General features: G+C 35.6%; 2 protein-coding genes and 1 long non-coding RNA gene across 3 annotated transcripts in view; all 3 read left to right on the forward strand.

Moving 5' to 3' along the window:
• The first annotated feature begins 5,748 nt into the window (after window positions 1-5,748).
• LOC128999210 (uncharacterized) lies at window positions 5,749-9,364 on the forward strand. The gene is made up of 3 exons (XR_008491249.1): window positions 5,749-5,841; window positions 6,461-6,563; window positions 9,139-9,364. It is a non-coding gene; the product is annotated as an uncharacterized LOC128999210 (long non-coding RNA).
• Window positions 9,365-9,464: 100 nt separating this feature from the next.
• Window positions 9,465-10,656, forward strand: LOC129000491 (uncharacterized protein DDB_G0271670-like; the record flags this gene model as incomplete). The annotated part of the gene is made up of 1 exon (XM_054427452.1): window positions 9,465-10,656. A coding segment is annotated over one exon (828 nt), but the record flags the coding sequence as incomplete, so codon positions are not given.
• Window positions 10,657-12,141: 1,485 nt separating this feature from the next.
• Window positions 12,142-17,787, forward strand: part of LOC128999866 (annulin-like) — a 35,927-nt gene continuing 30,281 nt past the window's right edge. Inside the window, exon 1 of the mRNA XM_054426592.1 lies at window positions 12,142-12,301. Coding sequence (XP_054282567.1) covers window positions 12,160-12,301 — 142 coding nt within the window. The 5' untranslated portion in view covers window positions 12,142-12,159. The remainder of the gene's footprint in view (window positions 12,302-17,787) is intronic.

The following is a 17,787-nucleotide window of genomic DNA, read 5'->3' on the forward strand; positions in this document are numbered from 1 at the left end:
TGGCCTCGGCTCGGCACGTACGGGCGACACGACACGACACCTCACGTCTTGAGCAACGTGTCGACTACGGTTAATCGTTATTGTCCACTGTTTAACTATTTCATTACTGTGTAAAGTTTTGGTGATTAAAACTACGAAGTAATAAATAATATTTGCTGACAGTAATACTACTCGAAACCGAAGTAAAATTGCACACATAGGGTTACTGGAATGTCCAGTTTAAATACATAAGTAGTATAATTTTGTTGACTAATTTTATATCAAGTTATAGTGCCAAGTGATGTTTTATAGTCTTTAATAGGAAACAAGCGTTGATGTGAATATCTATCTACTCTTTCGTTGAATACGTGTGCAAGCAAAAACTAACTTTATTTATAAAATGGAATAATATACAAACAAACTATATGCTGCTAAATCTCATTTTTTATTTCATAAATCTATTGCAAATTGAGAGCATATTGAAATAATATTGTATCAGACGACAATTTGCGTAATTATTTCCTAATTTGTATGTATAAGAAAATGTTGTAATATATTTTCATTTAGGTGTGGATAGTTATTAACCCAACACGAATTCGTCAATTTAAATACTTTTGATATAATCAGGTAAATCAATTTTTACTACACAAAACTAAAGTTTCATACAAATAGAGTACAAACACATTTTGTTGTAAGTGATATAGGGCTGAATTTGGGCCAGGTTTTTCAGTGAATTGTTTAACAATGATGTACTCAGTGCCATAACAGTTGAGAGTGCGACATGCCATTGGAAACGCATATAGTTCGTTGAAAGTAGATGGTACCTTTCTTGGGTTTTTTAGGTATTTTTTATTTTGCTTCAATTTTCCAATATTGTCAATATTGTGGGAAGTCATTTCAACTGAATTACTCACATTTACTAAAATATCTCACAATTAAGTTATTATTTATTGCTTCAGTTCCAAGACCATTCCTACATGTGTGGATGTTGCCATATGTTGAGTAACAACAATCCTGTTACTTGTTACATGTTGCAAGTCTGGTCAAGATAGTTCCAATGACGTGGGATGGGATGACTCACATCTGGAAGATCTGTTCGTTTTGTCACAGATATAATGTGTTTAGACTATTTTCCTTTATATTCCAATTGTAAATTATCTTTTTTAGCTCACATTGGACTTAGCATTACTAACTTTAAAAAATCAAAATGAAAAGGTTATGTTTGAAATGCATGAATTGCTCCTTTTTATAAAAACCGTGACGTGACATTATGTGTCGAAAAAATCAAGTTTTGTATAGGATCCGAAGATGGTATAGTGATACGAAACGCGTAATCCTGTTGGATGATCAAGGATCACAATGAGCAGTCTGTAGGTATTGTAACCTTTTCATTTTGATTTGCATAACGTGGCCTAAAACAACTACAACATGAAATTAATAAATTGTTTCTGAAACTGTTTGGATTTGCAATTAAATATCTTCCCTTTACGAAATTTGTAAACATTTGATGATGTTCGATTTTTTTTTAATTTGTATAGGCCTAGCCTTTAAAGCAAAATCAACAGATCGTATCACAGAATATCTAAAAGTCATATATTACAGGGATTTACGTCGTTAATAGCAAGATGTGTACAAAGTAGAACCTCAAAAGAGATACAAAACGCTCTTACGATATTTTAAATAACATGTAGTCGTAGTACATTGTTGTATCTGGGGAAAATATTAGAATTCCACATTTAGAAAATATTTGTTTACTTATACACTAACTTGTTATCGACACCAATCTTAAATTGGCAACTTATAATAATCCATGGCATCTTGTATGCCAGTATGCCCCGATCAACATATACAGCGTGTTTTTTTTCGAACACAACCCAAATTACAAGTACATAGTCAATAGTAGTTGATTTAAGTTAGCAGTCTTGTTTCATTGACTTCAGAACCGATCAGCTGATATGCATTGTTGTATTTTTGTCACGTGGTTTAGTGTTATATGGAATTTATTGCGGATGAAAATAACAATGGATATTTTTTAAACACACGCAAGTCCTGTTTTATATAGATTAATACAAATATATGAAAAAATACGTACTGTGTTATTGATCTGTACATTTTATACGACCTTTATTTGATTCAATAAATACTCGAAAATCACGTGAAAACTGAGTTGCAAACATTTTTTACCGTAACATGAATGTTTTATTTACTATGCATTCTTCTACAATAAGAACTCTTCGAGCTTGCAATGGTTTTATTCAAAATAATTCTCTAACTAAAACTAAACCATGTAGATTGTAGACAACAATGCAACAATGTATATCAGCTGTACGGCAATGAATTAAAGGAAGCAGAGGTGCCAACCTGCAACCTTTTTGTCCCTACTCAGTGACTCTTAATACTTGTTATTTAGGTTGCGTTTAGAAAAATAATGCATAATGAAAAACAAAAGAGAACAAAATCTTCCATAGTAGTAATCTTCTCGTGTAAAAACTAGCTTAGTAAATGTGAGGTTTCAACTTCAGTTTACGACGAAAGTCAATGATTCAACAGGCCAGACTAGCCATATCAAACAACGGTTTAGCCTTGGCCTACTGTTAATATAACCCTCAATGATTCAAAAACAACCTCAAAACACAGGAAATCCCGAGATCTCTCTGGTCCCGAGTTGTGACAATGCGTCTGTTTATACAGGGTTAATAAAAAGTCAAGACCCCCCACCTAATATTTTTCTAAGTAAATATACAGAGATATCCTTTTGGTGGTAGTGCAATCTTAGCAGGAAGTTTCATTTTATGATTCTGAAAATTTTGAATGTCCCCCAAAAATAGGGGATTTTGGGGGAAACTCAAAATCTTTAAATGTAAACCCACTTAAAATGACACCTCATTTTGGACAAGCTAATGGGAGAAAGTATGTGTCAGATTGCTGATACCGTTTATTTATAATGAATTACATCATGTTTTGCCAAATTTTATTCTATTTAATGACTATTTTTTGTACCATCATTACAATGCATCACCACTTGGAATCGGTATTGCCAAATTGAACAAAGTCTTCCACGGATTATGTTTCGTCAGTGGAAATGTTTGCAGGACTGCATAGTATGAATGGGTGGATCACTGCCAGATAACCTTGGCCTAGTATGGTCGCGACCTCCGATGGAGGCCCTGAACGTGGACCTCACATCATAGGATATCCCATCCTGTTCTTGCTAGCTTTGGAGTATGATACAGAAGCTGTAGAGGGTTCTGACATTGACTATTTCATAGTCATGCCATAGATAAAACATACCCCCTTAGTAGATTTGTCATCCTTATGGATCTGCTGACGAAGATTTTACTGTTATAGTTCTGCTAAAATCTGTCCGATGCCGCTAGGATCGTGTTTTTGTTTACAATTTGATTCTTGTCATTTAAACATTGTTTAGTCAAATATAACGATATAATAATAAAAAAAATAACTCGTCCCCTAGTTATATAACCAAACTGTAAATTATTACAAATTATAAAATTGACCCAAAAATAATATAAACAAAATCTAATCGGAACTTGCGATCAATGGCATCGGACATGAACTAGACTCAAAAAATGAGTTTAAAAATTTACAATTGGGTGAGAAGTCTACTTGTGTTTGTTAGTCTATGATCAAACATACCTAATAGCTCGTCTCTTAGTTATGACCAAACAGTAAATCGCAAATGATAAAATATAACAACAAATAATGATAAATATAACACAATTTCGCTCAGTGTCACCAACATGAACTAGACATGAAAAACTAGCTTCAGATATTACAATGGGATGAGAAACCATTGATTATACATCTTAAGGGTGAGATCTACTTGTGGTGGTTAGTTTATAGTTATCTTTAGCAATCGACTCAATACAACAAAACAATGGTTTAACAAAACAGGGTTTATTTTACCAATGAAGTACTTAAATAACAAACAGCATTTTAGAGTAAAATAGACATATAAAAAATTACATTTTAAATTTTTTTTTACTTGAGGGTGACTCATCTTACAATATCAGTCCCAAGGTCGTGCGTGGTTTGTGTTACATACCTATAGTCTTCACTACGTGTGTTGCTGCAATGACTGCTGACTACCGTTGCAATGTGTTGTATTAGAAGATTGCTGGGGTTCAAATAAAAAGTACATTTCATCACTAGTGCGTAAAGTGACTCTTTTTCACCCTCACTATTTTTCCGACTTCGGCTTAGCCAAATTAAGACTTCAGCTCGGGTCCAAAAGAGTCACTTCATGAACTAGTGATGAAATATACCATTTCTCCTGTAACATTATGCTTACTGATTTTGATATATTTGTTGCTCTATATGTTTATGGCCCTGCTGATAGTGTAATTATTTTTAAAATAAATTAATTAAAATTTTTTAAATACATTTTCTAAATATATTTTTTTTAATAATTTTAAAATAGAGTCACAGTTACTCAAAACAATAAGTTAAACATTTATAATGCACATAAATGTGACTTCACTACTTCTGACCAGTTATAGAATATGTAATGTAGTGTTGTCAAAATGTTAGGTATAAACAGCTCAGTAGAGTCAAAACACAAGTCATTCTTGTGGTATACAGGCTACAATTGTACATTGTACAAGGGACAAGAATAGCTGGCGGCGTGTGTGAAGCTGGGGGCTGGGAAATGGACATAAAGCATACACTTTACACCGCTATGGTAGACGAAGTAAATCACAATACTGTACCCAGGGTGACCATGGTGGTAGAAATTATTTATTACTTGCAATAGTTAAACGTGTTGAATAGTTATTTCATCACACGTATTTGGTCTGCTTAAGTATTGACTGATTTATTTTTTTCGCTAGGAAAGCAAAAAATAGTATATTTCATCACTAGGGCCTAAAGTGACTCTTTTCGGCCCGAGGTCGGAAAATGAGTGAGGGTTGGAAAGACACTTTTTGTCCGTGTGATAAATTATATTTTTCGTCATATTGCAGCATTATTTGAACAAACTATGTTACAAAACTAAATAGTTTTCATTTAAGGTAACTTCAAAAAACTACTTTTAACTTGTTTCCAATTTGATTTGATAAGGAAACAAGCAGCTGTTTGGTAAGTGATTCAATTGTTTCGTCGATTGTGTACATTAGGCCTAAATATCGATATGTCTATTTACAATAAGGCAACAATAAACTACAATTGATTAAACAATCGATACATACTTTTGTTGCATGCCATTGTTTACAAGAAATTTAGAACTGAGTTGACATCAGCTGATTTTTACTTTCTAGGGGCTAAACAAGATTTTTACTCCCTAATGCCACTTTAGATCCGCTATGCATGTACGTATTAAACACGGCTGTTTTTGCTGCAGTATCGCTAAACCCCAATAATGAATAGTAGTCCAATGTTTACCTAAAATGTGCCAATGAAAATATGGTAAACAATAAATGTTCAATCCAACTATGATACAGTAGCCTACCTAAACAAAATAAGTAAAATTTTTTTGACATGCTAGAATGTGTGTATCCTCACAGGAAAGCAAAGAAAAACCTGACAAATTTTCTTCCAGTGTAAAAAGTTAGAGTTCGTGACCGAAAATATTTTAGTTCCAATAATTAGCCAACTCTTTGTCCTGGATTCCCAAATTGTAGGCTACGTTTCCCCGGACGTAAGTTCGACCCTGGATGAACGTCATATAAATAAATGTACCATGTTTTTGATCGGATGCTACAAGGTAATACCGAAAAGGTCATTGCTGTGGACAATACAAATTACCTGTACAATGGCATATCACACCACAGCATCTGGAATGAAACAGTTTGCTCGCTGACATCATAACGACCACTGATGTAATGGCTGTAATGGAAATAGTCAATTGTGAGTATTTTTAGTTGCGTTACGCACAATAATTTTATGTATAACTTATTTGATATTTAGAACATTTTTAAAGTCAAATATCTAAAATGTTTCTAGGAGTCTACATCTCCCTAAACATCATAAATTTCGGGATCAGTTGTTTTTTTTCGTCCTGTCATGTATTGGACGTTGAGTATATAGTTTTAAGTTATAGCTCTATGTTTCCTACGTATCTCTCCAATATTTTTGATAAATCACGTATATTCATATTTCACAGATCATACTTTAAATGGTTAAAATCCGATAAGAGTAGTCAATTTTGTTTGGACGATTTTGATTGAATTCCAAAAATCATTCAATGCTAACAAACACGTAAAAGGGAGTACTATATTGACATTAGCGCACCCCTTCAGCACACATTGACTGAAGTGCATCTAAAAATCACTTTTCGCACGTCAGATGTCACAACTTAAAACATCTGCTCTAGGAGAAAATCTGTATTTATAAACTGGGCTTTGTTGCTATAATTTTTACAGTTTAGTTTTACATTTAGTATAAGTTTATTGAAAAGCAAATAAAAATCGTAAATACATGAAAAAAGTAGCCAAAGTTTAAATTATACGTATCATTATGGTTTCAGAACACTGGGGCCCTAGGACATGTATGACTTTTCCATTAGTTATCGATCATCAAAAAATATTCGAAAGAAGATTTATTCAATTTTAAAGATGACAAAATATTTGGTGAGTGGTTATAATATTAGTGGTTTGTTCTACTATCATTGTTCAATGGCAGTCAAAAGAACGCAACCTTTGAAATAAATAGTAAAATTGGTGATTCACAAATATATTTCACAAGCTTGCGGACTTGAGCTTACCAAGTAGAACCCTATTGGCCTAATAGTATTTTTAGAGCTAACATTGTTGGTTAGAAACTCAAGATGTTAAAGAAGAATGCATAGTTTTTTCGGAACATTATAATTTTTTTACAAACAAAATGAAAGAAATTCAATTTTGAAAAAGTTTAAAACTGTGAGATACATGACTGTAGTTATTAAATTAGAGACTTCTTGTTGGGGTAGCGGATTTTTATCCCCCTGGAATTTTACCCCCTGGGCAAACGTGACGTCACAAACCAGGGGGTAAAATTCCGGCCGCGAACTTTTGAGTTTCGCGACATCAGCTCGATGGATTAAACGCGGAATTAAACATATATTTTCACGGTTGTGAGTTTAATCAGAACACATCAAATTATAAAAACCTAGAATGTACGGCCCGGATTTTTACCCCCGGAATTTTACCCCCGGAATTTTACCCCCCGGAATTTTACCCCCCGGAATTTTACCCCCTGGCCAGATATAAATTAGTGAGAATGATTAATTATCGTCATTCAGTTTTAATTTAATGGTAAACATTTTATTATTAAGTAGCCTATCTTAATTTATATGTAACATTAACTAATCGAACAGGGTTTTAATATTAATTTTGAGATTCGAGTGTCAGGATTCGATCTTTGAAGCCAACTGTTGGTTAATATGATCAAAATAAAACAGCGAATTCTGTTTACTTAGTTGAGATTACAAAATAAATAAATAAAGATAGGCTACTAAATAATGAAATGTTTACAATTAATTAAAAACAGAAATAAGAAAATCAATCATTCAATTTCTAAACTCAGCCAGGGGGTAAAATTCCGGGGGGTAAAATTCCGGGGGTAAAATTCCGGGGGGTAAAATTCCGGGGGTAAAAATCCGGCCCGTACATCTTCAGTTGCCTAAACGCTAGTTATATGGGCAGGGGGTAAAATTCCGGTTTTTATCGCTAATCTAATTAATCACGCTCTTACTATTTTCATTAGACTTCCAAATCCGCGGGGGTAAAATTCCGGCCGCGAACAAACTTTTGGCCACTCAGGTTACTACGTCATAGTGACGTCAGCTTTGCCCAGGGGGTAAAATTCCAGGGGGATAAAATTCCGGCGACCCTTCTTGTTGTGATACTGTTTGGTTGAAGCAGAAATGCCATTTACACTTATTTGTTTTAACTGGCTGTAAACACCATATGGTAGTATTCAATTTGGACTTTTCCAACGTGTCTTGTGTTGGCAAGCCAGAAAAGGTGTTTGCCCTGGCTAAGGTCACAAGTTGGCCCGACTTGAAGGGTTTTTAGTGAGTAGTCTGAAAAATTCAGGAGTCTCAAACTAAAAAAAAAAAAAAAAAAAAAAAAAAAAAAAAAACAGGGCTGTGCATAAAAACATTCCCTTCTCTTTCTAAAAACACGTGTCACGTGTCTTGTGTTTAAAACCACACAACCAAGTAGAGTAGTTTTAAACAAAAGACTCGTTGGAAAAGTCTAATTTAATACTAACATTTTAGAACCAACGTGATATAAATTTTAAAAAGCCATAGAATAATCCGATGATCCAATGGTTGGTTAAGATAGTTTTTAAAGACTAGTTACACGCTATTTTTATGGATGTAAATAGTTTTGCAACTTTATGGCATTTTAACGAACTAATTTTATGGGCTGCTTCTTGTAATTTTTAACATCAATAAAAGCTGGGTTTTCCTAGGCGCGGAAGCGGAGCGCGGAGAGAGGAACGCGGGGAGCGTAAAGCGTTTAAAGCTGGGTTTTCCTTGGCGCGGAAGCGCAGAGCGGGGAGAGGAACGCAGAGAGCGGAAAACCCGGATTAACATGGCGTTCCGCTCCGCTTCTAGGAAAACAGTAACATTAAATTACCTAAGACTAGAGGAGTCCCCTCTCCGCGCTCCGCCTCCGCGTCTAGGAAAACCCAGCTTTTATTGACGTTAAAAGTTACAAGAAGTAGCCCATAAAATTAGTTTCGGCCAAGATTTAAGAATTGTATGTAGTCTAGCTGTGCAGTACCCCCTCCGCAGAAAACCTGCTGATAAGCTAATTTCCAATTGCCTATTTGGATTTTCACAAGATCTTTCCTTACACTCACAACTTACCAACTTTACTCATCCCTCAGATATCGAGGAGTATGACGGTTGGTAAGGAAAGGAACGTGTTAATTTATCAGGTTTATTCCCTATTGAAATAACATTATGTTTTATGAGTACTTGGGTTTGCTGATACGGGAAAGGTAAAAATGTGTGGTTCAATAAAATATTATTAGCTTAGTACAAAATAAATAAATTTGCCAAATTTTAGCAAATTATGGCTATAAAGAAGCAATGAGACCTGTACAGATAGTGCTCATTCCCTATTAAAGTACACTCGCTAAAAAGAGCTTCGCCAAATAAAATATAAAATTGCATTATGTTTTTATGTTTTAACATTCTATTTTATATTTCAGGCTTTATTTCTACTTGGAGGTATGTGGTGTTCAACGTTTTGGTTGAAGTATCACATCTTGAAACATCCAAGTAAACATACAAAGCATCCAAATAAAATAACAACAACAACATCAACAACACCACCAACAACAGAACCTCCCACAACAGAACCTCCCACAACAGAACCTCCCACTACAGAACCTCCAACAACAGAACCTCCAACAACTACAACCTCAACACACCCCCCTCCAACTCATCCTCCTACAACACACCCCCCTCCAACTCATCCCCCTCCAACACATCCCCCTCCAACTCATCCCCCTCCAACACATCCCCCTCCAACACATCCCCCTCCAACTCATCCCCCTCCAACACATCCCCCTCCAACACATCCTCCTCCAACACATCCTCCTCCAACACATCCCCCTCCAACTCATCCTCCTCCAACTCACCCTCCTCCAACACATCCCCCTCCAACTCATCCCCCTCCAACTCATCCCCCTCCAACGCATCCCCCTCCAACTCACCCCCCTCCAACACGTCCTCCTCCAACACATCCCCCTCCAACTCATCCTCCTCCAACACACCCCCCTCCACCAACAATTCCACTTCACCGCCCTCCTCCAACAACGCCACTTCCAACACACCCCCCTCCACCTCCTCCTCCGCCACCAACAATTCCATGTCCACTTCACCCTCCTGCTCCAACAACACCACCTCCTACACACCCCCCTCCACTAACAACATTACCTCCACCAACAAAATGTCCATGTCCATTTCACCCCCCTCCTCCAACACACCCCCCTCCACCAACAACATTACCTCCACCTCCTCCTCCACCACCAACAATTCCATGTCCACTTTACCCCCCTCCTCCAACAACACCACCATGCCCACCTCCACCACCACCACCATGCCCACCTCCACCACCAAGGCCAACTCAACCTCCACCACCCTGTTATACCACAACTGTTCCTCCCATTATTGTCACAACTCCTGTTCCTACCACCCCTCCACCACCTCCACCACCTCCACCACCACCACCACCACCTCCTCCCCCTCCCCCTCCTACTACTACAACTCCATCCCCCTGTTCCCAGAACAATGGGTGCCCCAAGCCTGCCGCCCCTGTTTGTACACAGTGCATTTTGTTTACAGGGAAATAAACCTTTAGTTTATATTACTAGCCTGTGACTTGTGATAATTGCTTAAGTAGCTAGGGTAGTTTTTGAATGTCAAGAGGCAATGAATGTTTGAACAAATGATTACAACTTTATGCAATGCCTTTGTGAGTTTATGGACTGCCGGTGGCTAAATGATATGTTATTTTAAGATTTTGATACTTTACATAATTACTTTGTATTTATGTTTTAAGAGTAATAATAGAGTATGGGCGTATAAGTAAATATTCAATACATGCAGGCAGCATAATCCTTTACAGATTTTATATTTTATCACCTTATTTATTTATAGTTACCGTAAATCATTTCAATATTCAAAAACTAGGCCAACAACAATTTCTCCCACGACGATCTCGTCACGATAATAGTGTTGGTTATAAAAATAATTTCTGTAAAATATATATTTTTTAAGATTATAGCGTTGATTTATTTCCTTTAAACTTCCCCAGAGTCCTCTCGTGAATAAACACAATGCACAAAACACACGACACAAACAACCAGCACAAATTCTACAACACAATGTACAAACACAAGTTTGATATAGTGATTGAGTAGCAGATTTTACAGGGTCACATTGCAGAAATATCCACGGAAAGTTGTAAAATGTTGTGGTGGAACAAGTTACAAGTACAACAAGTACACTTTAAATACTTTCATGGTCCCTGAAGTTATACAATAGTAAACATTATTAACAAAGCTTTAATAAGTCTGAGAGTTTAAATTTCAATTTGCCGCAGAAAATGTGATTGAATGCATAACTGGAAGAGCATTTTGTAATTTATATATCATAGAAACCATGAAGGAATTGTGTGTTAACTTATGAACTATAAACTTCAATTTAATCTTGATTGACTAAAACAAGCAAAATGTTTTCATGTTGTAAATGAGTGCTCAGTGTTCGTTCTTGAAGGTTTCATCGTTTTCAGAGATAGAAAATGTTATTGAATAACTTATTGATTAGTATTTTTCGCATTGATGTTGTTAAATGAATATAATGTCTTCCACGAATTTTTCCACACTGTATAACTCCTCTTATTCTGTCAATCTACTTAAGTGTGGTACTAAACTGTAAGACGTTGAAAGACCTATATCTATCTATACTTATAAAAGTCAAATACCACTCACTCACTGATCACTATATCTAAAAAAAACTATACGCTATAACAACTCAGGAATTAGCATGTAGGTTCCAATCAACCTCTAGGTGTGCAATAAGAAGCGTTCTCAAGAAATTCCACCAGGGCTCTGCCCCAGTGGCTTTTAAAGTTCCTATGTTATCCCTATGGAGACAAGATTTGTTTCCATTTGAACACATGAATACTTTTGAATCTACACTATTAAATGGAACAGCTGGTAGAAATTTTTTCCATGAAATGATAATTCATTATTTTGGTGGCTAGAAAAGTGTTTTACTGCGTAACACATTTAAAATAGTTAAATGAATGAACAAAACAAGAAGTATAGTCCCTACTCAGGTTGAACATTGAACTTTTTAATTTAAATTTTCGTGAGTGAAGCCAAGACGGGTTTGCTAGTTTTATTATATTCGTAAAATATACTGAGCTAACCTAGGTTTAGAGCTACGTCAGATTAGCTAAAAGGAGTTCAGATTCATCCCACAAATAAATGCTCTGTGAACTTATACTACACATTCAAAAATGTGTACTGATCAGAAAAAATATCACTTTAAAATTTTAAAATTTTTCACGACTCTTTAAAAAAACTATTAAAATGAGTAACTGCATTGCCCAACACTGGTATCCTCCGGGGCAGTGTGGAGGGGGCAGATTCCCGCTGGGCCGCTGGTGCTGGTCGCTGGGCTGCTGGTCAGTGTCCAGTGAGTGCCGTGCCGCGCCGGTCATGTGCTCCAGGATGATACGAAGGTTCAGGTCGTGGTTCCACCCCAAACATGACTCCACTACACTCCGCCCCATCAGGAAACCCTCCATGGTCCTGCCAAAGCCACCGCAGGCGAACGCCATCACCAACCTAGCCCTCAGCGGTGAGTTGTGAAATATGTAAGGATTGTGGGGTTTGAGATTTTTTAAGGATTTTTCTAATGTGTACATTGTACAAACAGAATATTATTTCACGTTGGTGAAGTTTTACACTTCGCGATCTTGTAAGGAAATGGTTTAAAACGTAATCTCGTTTTGTAAAAGCCTTAGTTAGAGATCGTATTTAATTCATATTGGCAGTTGGTGACATTATTAAACGCTTTGTATTGCGATACATTATTTTGCGTATACAGTGACATCGTATTTCAAAATGTTCTCCTTTAAGAAGAGTCAGTTTGTAGGAAACAAAAATAGAGGTATTGAAAGCCACGAATCATGTTGAATATAGAAAACATAAAACAATGTAAATGGTAATTTGGTCATTGTATAATGTTGGCCCTTTATAGTATAGGTTTTACCGTTTTACCCTATTGCCTCAATAGAGTTAACTTAATTCTCAATTATTATAATAATATACTAATGCTAATTACTAATTTTTCTATCTAAGCTGACTTAAGTGTTGAATCAATGTATTTAGGTGTACCTAAGGATACAAAGTTGACTATTCTATTTTGTAATTGAAACAACACATTCAAAAACGATTTTGGCTCATATCACAACATATTAATTAAACTGCCTTCGATTTAATTATACCTTCAATTAAAATATATTCGCTTTGACTAAATTAGGTCAAATAACCAAAATATACGAAGTAAAACGGTTGTAACTGTTTTTAAACATACCGAACACCCTTCAGTGGAACACCAACACAGACGTGGTAACGCCACTATCTTGCCATTATAAATATCGTCAAATTGAGACAATGCTGCTTAGTTTCACTTGAATGTTATATAGAGGATAGGTGTAGTAAGTAGTAATAGCATGTAATAGTAAGATGACCTGTGAAGCTGGTTTTCTGACGGATACTGTCAGTTTCAGACAGTACCATTCATTCAGCTTAGTGTTAATATTTTCATGTATCAGTAGAAATTACTTTTTCGTGGACCAATTATTTTTCCATTTATAATACTGGTTCTGATGCGTTTACACTGTGCTCCTTTAACAAGCGCAAAAAGTAAAATCTTGTTTATTAATCACCAGTTGCAATGCAGCTATGCAGTTGTTTCTTCAGCAGGTTTATATTAAAGAACTGGGTGTACAGAAGCTGTGTACATAAGCGGTGAAGGCTATATGCGGTAATTTCGTCGTTGCCAGTCACAGCGATAATTCTGTTGCACTCTTTTGCTACCACACCCTTTGTCGTTGCTTTTTTATTCTTAAACATTTTGAAAGAAATCAAACCACCAGCCAAAATTGAAGCTTTAGGATGTAACTTAACCTCTAATCAAGTATTGCCTTAGAGGTCCCAAAATTAATGTAAATTATTGTTATACAGTAAGCCGTAGGAAAATGATGAGTTACATTAAAGTTAAATTACTAATTACTATTTTTAACCTGCATATGTTCATTTAGACATTTAGAGAAACATTCATGAGAAGATTTTGTAATTTTTATGCTGTCAGTTAAGAAATTACCATTTTCTTCGTTTTCATATAATTTGTCTACATAAAATGTTACAAAATGAGGAATTAAGTTAGCCTAAGCGACTTTCATATTTAGAAGGATAATATAAAATTCAAACTGTTGTTCGCAACTATTTTTACAATAATGCACCTATTATGAAATAAAAAAGTTGCATGTATGCACTATTTGATCTATCGTAGATTGTTTATTTTGTGAGTGAAAGAGAAATCGTAGGGTAATTTTGAGTGTTGAGGCCTGAATGTGGGCCGCTAGCAGACGACCTTGACTCTGATAGCCTTATAACCCACGACCACAACCAACATCAGCAATCAGCAATCAGCACAGGCTAGGGATAGGGAAGTCTGATTCACTGTCACTGTCACTTCAGCAAAGTATAATTGAGTCATGTCACATCCATTATGATCGTTCAAAACTTTTTTACGCTGAACACATTTTTTCTCCTATTTGAGAGTTTCCCATATAGGGAATAAGCTATTACCGTAGTACTCATGGAAAGACCTGAACCCGGGACCAATTTACTTTTTCGTTTTGAGGTCCCTAGAGGCCAAAAATACAATCCGTTCAAATTCATATACCGGTATATGTGTCCGTTAGTACGATAACTCGAGCAAAAATAATCCGATTTTGATAAAATTTGGTATAAACGTGTAAACCTACATATTCGAACGAGTTCGCGAACTTCAACCAGCATGATCGGACTATGGGAAAGGGGGTTTTATGGGGTAAAAATGACAAGAGTTTCGTGTTGGTGCCGAGAACATCTTCAAGATGAACTGGTAATATTGGTTTCAATACATTTTAAAACTGCATGAGAACAACATGCAAAATGTCGAGCAATACCAATGTCCAATAGTATCGAAAACATTAGGATTGTGTCCTTTAAATGCGTTACAAAATTGGTACTCTGACTAAAAAATTCAAAGGGAAATTTAAAGCTCGGAAATGATTTACGGTCTTGTACAGAAACCTTGAAATTTAGAAGCGGTACCAAGTTGAGACTGCTATGTAGGCTGGCTGATGATGGTCGTCAGCAGCTGATTTCTGATAACTAATAACTACTGATTTCTCCCCCCAGGGTCATTCCGAGCCTGGCCTAATATTTTAATCAGACAGCCTGGCATTGGAGAGAAATGTTTGTAAACGTCTGTTTAAGTTGCCTTTTATCTTGTATAATGCCATTCTTTCTTGAGGCTAACATATACAACATAAATACATATACAACATGATGTGATATATATATAGTGCAGTGACTCACAAACTTTGTATGTGTAGGAGTAACTGCCTCAACTTGTGGCGAAATGTGCATCAGTGTTTTAAGAGTTTTAAGAACTAAAGGCATTCTACAAAATAAAAGGCAAATAAATATTAAAGTTCTTGAATCTGGGTAACATAAATAAATATTATGTTTGTTGTTCTTATTACTCTCTCTGTCTATACCAGAGGGCATTTAATGTTATTTTAGTATTAGGGGTCGTCTCCCCCAAAGCCCTGTTCTCATTGCCTTGTCGTCGACCGCTATTCAACAAGATTATATCGTCAAGTTCTATAAAATTGGTTAACTATTGCAAGTTGTGGCTATAAATAGCTCAGTCATAGATATTTTCACAGCTTCGACTTGGGGAATTAGTGTGAAAATAGACGTAGCAATTAGATATAAAGTTACGTTCTAAGTCAGACTCAGGGCTAATTAAAAACTAGTACCGGTTGGCCGAGTTTTGCTCGGAGAGTAATAGACCTCATGACTTTCCAGACGTTCCTCATGATTTTATAAACGCACAGTCCTGAGTATTACAAAGCATTAATAAGCATCAAAAATCCTTTTAAAACCGTTTTATTCAGCTTACTACTGATTACAGATATATTTTGAATTAATCCTTATATATAATACACGAAGGTGATTTATACGTAACACTACTCCTCTGTTAATAATAAACGGATTTTTACAAACGATGTGTCAAAATAAAGTATTTGTTGTGTAGACGCCCCCTTTCACAAATTCCTGTAATAAAAGTCCTCGGGCTTTGCCCCACAGACCATCAAAATCCCAATGTATCCAAATGTAATGTGTGTATGAAGAAAATATTTTGTTTACTTAAACAGACGAATAATTTTTATTAATTACAGCTGTTCATAGTAAACACATAATACTGTACACACAAGAGCGTTCGTTTTCAGAGTGAGTTCGTTTTCAATTTCGGTAACTGGAGTGGAGTGATTGATTACATTATCTTGGAGTTGACTCTTTTACATCGGAAATTATATGACTGGGTTATTCGTTTTGAAATAACACCTGTAATACTTTGCAATTACTCGAATTCGAGCAACAGGTGCACTTAGTAGTTCTATATTAAAACGTTTTTTTTCTGTGTAGTTGTCTGTTCATCTTGACAAGATTATACATTTACGAGAGGTCGTCCAGTGGTCGAAACTCGACCAAACATACGTAATGTACTCACTTATCTATTTTCACCCCACACTGTAAATAAAACATGTGATTTGAGTTTCTTCCATTTGTTTTGGTTTTCTGTTTATATTTCGTTGTTATTTCGTTACCAGCATGGCAACGCATAAGATCCATGTTAATATTTTCAAATTTTTAAACTCATTTTTTGTGCTTATCTTTGAGCCTATTTAAATTTATAAAGGGATTCTGCACACCTACCGGAAAATAGTTTTCTAACGGTATGCGTAGATTTTTCCTACAATGAACATGAGCTGAGAAAAAAGGTTTTAAAGAAACATGCTTGCCTATTAATATATAGATCGTGAAACATTATGTTTATGCTTATTGAATTATGTAAACCTTTACCCTCCTACATTTCAACACAGATTTAATGTATCTAGTGGCGTTCGGTAAAGTTACACTAGAATTATTTTCCACTGATGTTGAATAGTTTAAGTATGACTTGGTAAACGTATAATCTGCTCTTTAGATTTTGCAATTATTAGAGTAGGAGTTAGAGTAGGATCGAAACAAAATTATTCTGCAACCTGAAATCATCTTAAATTTACCTGTGAACCAGCCTGTGATATTCATTGTTAGATCCGTCCTCCATAGTACTAAAAATGATTATTTTAACAGTAAAAGGGATAACTTTGGAAATATGTCGATTTCAAAGATAACCATCCGCTTTCTGATAAGGAAAAAAACTTTGATTCCAACTATTTGAATAAATCATTTAGAGCAAGCGGCCTAGTTCCAAGTTGCAAGTATGTTGTTACAAATAACCGCAGAAGGACAACAGAGACTTTCGTAGAATTCTTGAACATCGAGCTGCTCTACTAGAGCATTCCCTCCTTATATGGTTAACACGGAGGAAAACCCCGTTTTAGTTTACCATTCTTGTGGTGACTTTAGCCTTCTGAAGGAGATATAACATTTAACTTACATGGACCAGTTGGCAAGTAGCTGAAAAGTACATTATTTTAATATTTTGTTAAATAAGTAACTCGAGATTTGCGCTACTAACAAAAACTTTCTTTTCTCCCTTATTTTTTAAGATGGGAATGGAATGTCCATCAATAATTAAATGTTCTACAATTGAATTTTGGATTTCTACGTAACTATATTTAAGTGTGTGCTGAATAAGGTAAAATACAGTTATCATAATTACATGCACTACGACTCTTTACTCTGTGGTACCACCACCGCTCAACAACCGCTACACCGAATCAAAACATTTCCAGAAAATAATATTCAAGCTTTTTGAATCTTGTAGGTCTACAAGGTTGTAGGTGTTGTTCACGTCTTTGAATAGTTACAAAATGTCGGCAATAATTCTGTGTATGTACAGCACACATATCTTGTAGTCTTGTTAGTGACTAAGGCCGTGAAATTCATTCGTGAAAATATAAGTTTAATTCCACTTTTAATTTATTGAACTGATGTTGTGCAACTCAAAAGTTCGCGGCCGGAATTTTACCCCCTGGTTTGTGACGTCAGTTT

The sequence above is a fragment of the Macrosteles quadrilineatus genome, unplaced genomic scaffold (genome assembly GCF_028750875.1).
Source record: "Macrosteles quadrilineatus isolate MER2022 unplaced genomic scaffold, UCM_ALF_1.0 Scaffold_8__2_contigs__length_117827958, whole genome shotgun sequence".
Lineage (NCBI taxonomy): Eukaryota > Metazoa > Arthropoda > Insecta > Hemiptera > Cicadellidae > Macrosteles > Macrosteles quadrilineatus.